We start from the raw sequence: 9,959 nt of genomic DNA on the forward strand, positions 1-9,959 counted from the left end.
TGACTATCCAACACGCCAAGCATTTTCATTTCATCTTCCAAAAACCAGAACAAAATTTGCCCACAATACTATTATTTATTCAGGTCCCAAATATTGGAATTCACTCAATATCGATATAAAAAGATCTGTTAGCTTAACTGCATTTAAAAGAAAATTGAAAACGTCTCTTTTGAGAAAAGATTACTCCTCGTAGAACCCAACTGTAAGCTTTAAATACACAATATATATTTATCAATTTGTACTCAATTGCGTATTACTTTTAAAACGGTCAGAAAGTGGATTGAGCACCTGGTAGCCAGGGAAACTCTTTAAAACCACATACCTCTTCTAAGTTTTGCTTCGGTCCTTTGATACTTTTTCTCTCCTAGCAACTATCAAGTTTTTTTTTCTTTTCCTCGTCTGCCAGGTGCTCTATCCCCTCACTATGTCCGTATGTTTACCATTGTAATGAATTACACGTATTCATATTTACAGCTGCAGATACCCTTACAAAGGACCCGTCTACTATTTCACTGGCATACGATCAATTCTGTCAAAATATTTTACGTCATGCTTAAACGACGCAATCATGAACAGCAATATAATAGACGGGTCTTCTTTCCTTCTTTCTTTCTTGTCTTGTTTTGTCCTCCTTGTCTTGTCTAGTAACCTGTGTGCCCCTGTTCTTTGTAACGTTCTCTGTTTTCGTCCTTGTCCAGTTTCTGTAACTTTCTCCGAGCTCAGCTCTATTTTTTCTATAATTATTTGTAGCTATCAATGATTACACATAAATTATTTGTTAAGGGCCTATCCACAACAAGCTTTTGCTTTACTTTAGGTCCATCCACTTAGAATCTGCTTTTATATTGTAATTATGCATACTATTTCGGAATGAGTTGTGTGTTTTTCTTTGTATTTTTATTGATTTGTGGAAAATAAATGAAATGAAATGAAATGAAAGTTACCTATATACTCTAGCTAAAAGATATTTACATCATCTTATATTAAGCCTTTTTTATTTATTATTGCCCCCACAGGGTGGATAATGACGTTATTAGGTGCAATTATGAGTTTATAATGCATTTCCAGCTGTTCTTATACATTTAGTCCTACTTAATATGAGAAATATAAATAACTGTCCTCTTGGTATAACGATTTTTCATTCTATACTATGAAACTGAAATGGCAATAAACATTGTTGTCGAAGTCATCCGTTATGAAAGTATAATACAAAGGCTTTTCAATCTTAATTTGAAGACGATAGAGGCAAGCTTTGAAATTTATTTTTGACAAAAATTGACATAATACAATGTTGGTAAAAACCGATGTATTGTCTGAAGGAAACGAAACCAGATTGGACACTTTCGCACTTTTTGACTCTGTTAAAAAAAATGAAAACATATTATGCACCATTATGCAGAACACGATTGATGTATATTATCGTTGTAAAAATACTCTTTGGACTAAAATGTAGCGACCGAACTAATTTCTTTAAATTAACAGTTTGATTTGTCACTTTTTGATCATAATACGACCGTTTCGGGTGTGGTGAAATTACGTGACAAACCGCGATACTACATTACTTTTTGGTCACGTGGGTCTGGTATGATTCCACCGAGAAAAATAGTCCTTCCTTTTTTTTCTGTCATAATCTTATATTGTTATACTGTCGTCGAAAACATATCAAACAATTCAAATATACACTCATTATTAAGTTTTGTATTCACAAGTATAGTATATTTCGATGTAGTACAATATGACGTCATAAATTATAATGCGGAGCTATATCAGGCAAGTCTTTGTAGCTGGGTAGCAACCTTATCCCGAGAAAATTAAACGAAGTCGTCAAGACTCCTCGTAGTTTTTGAAAGCGGGAAGGCATACCGTTTCATATTCGGATGTGTGTTTGTAATTAATTTTTCATCAGGTATTTTAAATAAATTAATCAGATATTTCACTTTGCTTGCAATTATAGCATAGGTCTTTTTTTATTGAAAATATCTTGTCTTTAGGGTAAATGTTTAATAGTTGGCTAGAGCAGTGTTAAAAATACACCGCTTTTCCTTTTTAAGGTATTATCTTTTTGCATCTAAATTATAACTTTGACATGTTGATTATATATATTGCAAAAACAAACTGCTTAGTATTTCAAGCGGCTCAATTTATTTTAAATGATAGTATTTAATCATATTGCATTTATTGAATGTTATGTCGTATTTACTAAACGATCGAAAGAACGTGTATAAACGTAGTCTTTTCTTATATTTGTATACCATTTAGTTTATAAATGTACAGCTAGTCTGCAGTGTATCTCATTTCTTTTCGATAATTGATTATTTTTTCTCTTTTTTTGGAAGTAATAAATTCTAATATTGTGTGATACATGGTACATGTACATGATTATAATCTATTTTTTTTACCATAGCCGCTGAGGCCGTTCTTTTCTGGCTGCTGGCCATAGGCACAGCCGAGCAGGTGATGCACATGTAACTTTTTCCTTGGAAATTAATAAACTAGGGGGAGTTATTGTAGTGATTTATTACCTGAAAATATTATAGTCCTAGTCAAATACAATTTCATATAGATTTTTATGACATTATGAAAGTGCATTTCTTGCACAGAATTCTGAGTATTAATAATGATGGAAATTGATATTGATTTGTATTATCTTATAATCACAATGTTTTCTTTGATCTTCTGTAAGATGCAGGGGTTTCGGTTTCTGTTTATTGTCAAGAATAAACGGTATATGCACAACTTTGTTACCGCCTGATCTGCGCCCTCTGTTGTTCTTTTCTTTCCCCCTTGGTGTGAATAAATGAGTGTGGTATAACTGGCTCTCCACCCAAAAAAAATAAAATATATCGATTGTAGGCGATATGTATATATATATATATGTGTGTATATATATATATATGTATGTATACATGAATATATATTGTGTATGTATGGGTGTCTGTATGCATATGCTAGACAATCATTTCTCTTAAGCAGTATTTGAAGGAAAAATTAGATAGTATTTGGCAATATGAATAAATATGTTTGATACCCTGTCTTTACCATGTAAGAATTAATAGAAAAGAATTAATAAAAATGCATACATAACTTTTACATGTATATGCCATATTCTCCCTATGATGTAACTAAAAAAACATTTACGTTTCCTTCGATTAAAACTTTTCTTAATTATTACCTTCATATGTTAGGTGATAATGCAATTATGAGTTTACAGCACATTTTTTAGGTGTTCTTGTACATTAAGTAATATACTGGTTTATAGGAGACACATAAATAACTGTCCTCTTGGTATAAACGATTTTTTAAATTATATACTATGAAAGTGAAATGGCAATAAACATTGTTGTCGAGGTCATCCGTTATGAAAGTATATTACAAAGACTTTCAATTTTAATTTGATGACGATGAATGGTAAACTTTCGAATTCATTTTTAACAAAAATTGACAAAATACAATGTTGGTAAAAACCGATGTATTGTCTGAAGGAAACGAAACCAAGTTGGACAGTTTCGCGCTTTTTACTGTGGTAAATAAATGAAAATATATTATGCACCATAACTCAGAACACAATTGATGTATATTATAGTGGTAAAACGTTGCTATTTGGGCTTAAAAAAAAACAAGTGCACACCTTATAATGCATATAGCATTTCCATTTATTTGAAAATAGGATATAAAAGAGCATTGTTGATTAAAAGCCACGGTACCTCCACTTTTTTTAAGGATGTTTTATTATATTCTCTCAAATCAAAATACACAATCACATTCTATAAACAATTTGTACAAACTATTTGAAACATAATTATAAATTATGTTTCAAATTATGTTTCCACTAAAATAACATAATCGATGGTATGGTACGTTACCAGAAGAGGATATATATACGTAACAATATTTACCTATCCATGCTAGAAAACCATTTTTGCTAAACAGTATTTGAACAAAACATAGATAGTATTTGGAAATATTAGTATATATGTTGTTAGCCTTTCTTCACTTGGTGAAAATTAAATGAAAATAATGATAATGAAAAATGCATTCATAGCTCTTAATACGCCATATTCTCAAGGTTTCAAATAGCATTTTTCTATGACACTAATCTGTCATATTCCTCTCGCAAAAAGATATTTATACCATCTTGAATTAAATGTTTTGCAACGATAAAATTACAGTTTAATTTAGCGAGAGCACAGAACTTGCGGTTTTTCTCTATGAATTCTGTCATCAGGGGCCTGAGAGCAACTTTTGAAGAGAGGGGTGCTGGTTTGAGGAAAAATGACAAAAAAAAGGATTTCGTTTAAAAACGATTTTTTTTTTTTTTTTTTGGTCATACAAAAAATCGAAGGAAGAAACAGAAAATGGTTTTCGTTTCAACTTTATTTTCTTCCTTCCCAGAACTAAAGTTATTTTTTAACGCAACCACCAGTCAAGACATTACCAACATGTCAACAAAATAACGGGAGTAATTCCTGGGTCCAATCTTACAAAGAGTTAAGACTGATCCGATCAACCTCAACTATGGGAAGCCAGCAACGCTTACATTTAAAATGCATGTTTATTCAATAAGTTTTCGAGATGATGAAGCATACTCATACATTCATTGTCGTCTTGATAATTCAGTGTGTTCCTCTTTGTTTACAAAGAACATTGTGCAAATTTGTTTGTGGAAAGATTATGGCAACGTTGGCTTTCCATACTAGTTGAGGTTGATTGGGGAGGGGTGCTTCAACCCCAGTATCCCCGCTTCCTGGGGCCATGTCTCGGATCCGAGTCGGATCTGCTTCATATTGAGCCAGGTGCAGTAAATGGGCGAGTCAGGGGGCCTCAGCCCCCCCCCTCCCAATATATATATATATATATATATATATATATATATATATATATATATATATATACAGTATATATATACATATATATATGTGATAAAATAAAATTATGATTAAAAAATAAGAATAAAAGATAAATAATTAACTAAAAGAAATGAGTGAAAATATTTTTTTTTTAAATTACAACTGATATTACAAAAAAAAAGCTCAATAAGGTGGGTGATAGTAAACACATATTACAGTGACTAAATTGTATGAGCAAATTATGCATTATTCCATGATAGGAAACATAATTGAAAGAGATTGATGACGAGAGAGACGAATTTGGAATAAGAAGATTGAAGTAGACGTGGTAGACAGAGAGCAAGAGAGGGGGAGAGAATGGTAAGAGTGACAGTGAAAAGAGCCCCAAAAGACCTTTAATGAACATCAACATTTATTAACATGATATATACTACGTAAATCACCTTCCTATATGAGAAAAAAATATTATATATATTGCAGTGGCCTTTCATGATCAGACTTTTGTACCTCGGTTGGCGATTATAATGAATACATTTGCCGGCATAAGGAAATCCCGTAATGCATAATTGCATCAATGGTGCCTGTATTTTGAAACAAATCTTGACTAAATGATTTAAGAAAGTAAAGATCTACCTGGTACGGGTATCTTGCCAAGCCTCTTGAAAAACGTTGTCCCAACGCAGCTGGCTGTATCACATTTATGAAACGATCTTGGATATAATACACCATGAAGACAGTCTACATACAGAAGGAGTGGCAGTACCGAGAGAGCTTTAGTGTGTTTTAAGGATGGCAATCTCGTGATGACCGTTTGTAAAGCTTGATGTCACTGGACATGTCTTATCCTTTTTACACCTTATGTCCAATATAATTTGATCCCATCACTTTAAGAAGTACGTGGTGCTATTTCTCTGTTTATAGAGTGTATTGAGCTGACAGGCGTCTTATCTCATTTGACAAGTATAGCACTGAAAAGGCGTTGAAGCGGTGTCAACTCACACCATAGTGGTATATACGGTGTCCTGCAAGGATGAGTAACTTCCAAAGTTATGTTGGCATTCAACAAATACATCCAACATGTTGACTGACCAAAAATAACCTTTGACCTTGACCCTGTGACATGAAACCCAGGCAGGATGTTTAGTAATACTTCGTCACCCTTATGTTCAAGTTTCATGAATTAGGTTTATATACTTTCTAAGAAATGACTACATTTAAAAAAAATAACTTTAGGTTAAAATTTCGATTCCCGCCAGAATGGAATTTCAGTTCAATGATTCTAAATCACGTTTGACCTTGGTCACGTGATCTGGAACTTAATTCAATTAAATTTAATTATTTTCTCTTTCAATCCTTTTACATTTACAATGATAGTTTAATATACATATTTACAAGATATAACATTTAAGTCAGTTCTATGATACAATAATACTATGAAATCAAAAGAGGAGACCAACTAAAAAGCAGAGCTTTGTAGGGTGAAGGCCCCCTTTCATAAGTATATTTTATGAATAAAAAATAACCAAAACAAAAAAAATAAAATACAAAATGAATTAATTAATCAATTAATAAAAAAGAAAGGATGTTTAGGAATTCTTGAGCACTTTTTGGCCAAGTTTCATTAACTAAGTCAATATACTTTCTAAGATATAATGAGATTTCAAAAACTTAAACTTCGGTTAAGATTTCAATGTTGACGACGTCACCGCCGCCGTCGAAAAAGCGGCGCCTGCGTTCAGTGACATCCACAGGTATCCGTAGGTACGTAACTATAAACTAAATGGTCCTCTAATAATCAACAGGGTGGGGACCGCATAAATGCACATCGACAAAATAAAGAAATAATATTCGCGAATGTTCAACGATTGTTTAATGGCTCCAACAGCGGCGAAGGAAGAGTGGATGTCTTGTACTGTGGATCGTGGATGACCGTTTGTGGGCAGTCGTGGGATCTACGGGCTGCAAGGGTTGTATGTAGAATGCTCGGATTCGAAGGGGCCTTGGATGCGCCAAAAACTGCTAGGTATGGTCAAGGATCTGGTGATACGCTTTTTGCCCGTTGCTGGGGAACAGAGGAGAGCCTGGGAGACTGTTTTTACATTGGGATCCATTCTCTTTGTGGACATAAATGGGATGCATCCGCTGTGTGTTATTCAGGAGGTAAGAAGTCGACGTTTATTTTTTATTCAATTTGTTGGAACGTAAGAGATGTCCCCATCCCGTATACATTTTAACGAAGTTGTCCCAACTACAACGGAGACGGTAGATATGCGGTCGATTTTCAAAACACGAGATGCTACCATAGACACAGCGAAATTGCCGATATTGCACTTAGGTCTGAGCCTTAACTGTGATAAAACAGTGAGCATGTTATTTGAATCTCGCACAATGATAGGTAAATGTAATAGGTTGAACTTGAATAAAAAGTAAAGCAAGTACAATCAACAAAATATCTTGGTATATTATTAGATTCCAGTTTAAAGTTGAATCTGCATATCATGTAAATCACGTTCATCCGATATTTTAAAGATTGTACTGACCACCCTCTTATTTTTCTAAAGATTTGATATTATGGTTATTTAGGAGAAAACCCATACAAGCATATTCTGCTTTTGTTATTCCCCTAAATGTACTTGTATATTTTCTTTGTATTTTTGTTGTCTTTCTGTATTCATCTTTTAATGGATGTATTGTATTTGTACTTGCACCTGTAGTTTTTTACCAGTACTGGAAAATAAATAAATTAAAATCGAATTGAAAAATGCAGTAATACCCAAGAAATAAAAACAATAACAAATTTTGTTTTGTGGTGCCCAAATCCAAGAGACCGTAGACATCTTTTGAATGCTGATCTGATGTTCTTTTAAAGTGAAATAAGTTTAGTATCATCACATAAGATATGAAAAATTTGGCAGCTATTCTCCTTGTATAAGCAGTATTTTCGTATTTTCACACAGCAAATCCATACCAATTACAAGTTCGCCTTACCGGTGGATCTGACGATGCTGAAGGCAGAGTAGAAGTACTGCATGACGGATCCTGGGGAACTGTATGTGATGTGTGGTGGGATCTTAGAGACGCTAGGGTGGTTTGCATGATGCTTGGGTTTGATGGAGCCCTTGAGGCACCGGGATCTGCGAGGTTTGGCCAAGGTTCCGGTCGAGTTCTGCTGATGTACGTCAACTGTGAAGGAACCGAAAACAACCTAGCAGACTGTGCACATGCTGGGATTGCACATTACTCATGTATGCATTCGAGGGATGCAGGAGCCGTATGTTACTCAGGAGGTAGATCTTTACTTGCGATCTTTTTTTAACTATTGAAATTGTACTCGCAAAATAGCTAATCGCGAGCATTCCTGTAATGCCTTTATTGTTGAGATATAAATATATCAGCATATCACTGAATTTCACTATCTGTTTCTCTTATCTGTTCACCCAATTCTACATTTTATTCAAATTGCAATAGAACCATTCAGCATTCAACTAATCAATGGCGCCAACGACTTGGAGGGCAGGGTGAAGATTCTGTACAAAGGAAGAATGGGAAGTATATGTGATGATGACTGGGATATTCGAGATGCAAGAGTGGTTTGTAATATGCTTGGATTTGACGGGGCATTAGCCGCACCAGGAGAAGCTATCTTTGGGGCCGGAAGTGGCGAAATCTTGTTTGACGACGTTAACTGCAAAGGGACGGAGGAAACCCTTGCTGACTGCTTCCATCGAGGACTTGGAGTCAACACCTGCAACCATGGCAGTAATGCTGGTGTTGTTTGCTTTACAAGAGGTAATTATTTCCAATCAATCATAATTCCCTCGAAGCATCGATAAAGTTTAAAAATGGTTGCTTCGATGAGTTGTGTAGAATCCCTAATGTCAAGTAAGCTTGGTATTTTTTTTTATTTTGAGGTATTATTTTTGTATACATACACTACAGATTTGAAACAAATATTCTTCAATATATTAAGATTCGAGTATGTAAGCGTGGGTACAGCTTACAATTCCTGAGCAGTTACCAACATGATACCCGAAAAGCTATACACTGTTATAAAATTCATTTGTCGAAAAAATAGAGATAAAAGGGTCTTCTGTAGAGTCTCGAGACATATAAACTTGAACAGTCCTAAATAAAGAAATGCAAAATGATTGTACATTTTTTGTGTAAAATCTTTCTGTTTTGATAATGTAGATTATCTTTAATAGCCAAACCGGATGGAGAAATGGCCAAACAGGATGGTACGAGAATGACCACAGAACCAAGGAATGATTTCAAGGTGTGACACCACTTGACAATGAAATAAAACAAAATGTCTATGTTTGTCATTATTGTCTATTAATGTCGTAGGCCTAAGATTGAAAGGTGAGAGTCAAGTCAGAGCTAAAATATGCATTATGCATTATGTATGCATTAAAATACCCAGTCACATGTATTGTTTTCACTTTAGATCAGTCATCTCCCTTCCAATTAAGGCTGACCGGTGGAGGAAGTAATGTTGAAGGCACAGTAAACGTTATGCATAATGGATCCTGGGGAACTGTATGCGACTTAAATTGGGATCTGCGTGACGCCCTGGTGGTTTGTAGGATGCTAGGGTTTGATGGAGCCTTGGGGGCACCAGGAGCTGCTAGGTTTGGTCAAGGATTTGGGAGAGTTCTTCTTAACTGGGTCGAATGTGATGGATCAGAAGACAATCTTGCGGACTGCTCGCAACCAGGAGTTGGGGATTATACTTACTGTGGTCATGATAAAGATGCAGGAGTCGTGTGTTTCATTGAGGGTATGTTTTAATTTTTACCTTGAAAACTTTCGCCCCATAATCAAAAGAACCAGAGATTATTTGAAATACGGAAATGTCCTTGCTTTCTATTTATGGCTAAATGTACATCTTTACAAAGGATACAAATATTTGGCAAAATAAAGACCTAAAATACATTTTTAGTAGTAGTCTAAACTTGAAAACCAACAGAACTACCACTTACCAATTTCCAAAATGGTCTAATAACTGGATGCGTCAGATTACTATTTCGCTTCTTTTTTTTAGTTCGACTTGCAGATGGAGCAAGTGAAAATGAAGGAAGGGTAGAGATTCTCCATGAAGGGTCCTGGGGA

At 34.6% G+C, this 9,959-nt stretch overlaps 2 protein-coding genes across 2 annotated transcripts; both read left to right on the forward strand.

The window, feature by feature from the left end:
- Positions 1-6,628: 6,628 nt before the first annotated feature.
- LOC121424154 (deleted in malignant brain tumors 1 protein-like) lies at positions 6,629-8,195 on the forward strand (the record flags this gene model as incomplete). Its single annotated transcript, XM_041619765.1, has 2 exons — positions 6,629-7,007; positions 7,805-8,195. Coding segments are annotated over 2 exons (738 nt in total), but the record flags the coding sequence as incomplete, so codon positions are not given.
- Positions 8,196-8,389: 194 nt separating this feature from the next.
- On the forward strand, positions 8,390-9,694 carry LOC121424421 (deleted in malignant brain tumors 1 protein-like). Its single transcript, XM_041620106.1, has 2 exons — positions 8,390-8,636; positions 9,295-9,694. Exons 1-2 carry the CDS (start codon positions 8,390-8,392, stop codon positions 9,636-9,638), a joined length of 591 nt encoding a protein of 196 aa, XP_041476040.1. The 3' UTR covers positions 9,639-9,694.
- Positions 9,695-9,959: the final 265 nt, after the last annotated feature.

The sequence above is a fragment of the Lytechinus variegatus genome, chromosome 11 (genome assembly GCF_018143015.1).
Source record: "Lytechinus variegatus isolate NC3 chromosome 11, Lvar_3.0, whole genome shotgun sequence".
NCBI classification, from domain to species: domain Eukaryota; kingdom Metazoa; phylum Echinodermata; class Echinoidea; order Temnopleuroida; family Toxopneustidae; genus Lytechinus; species Lytechinus variegatus.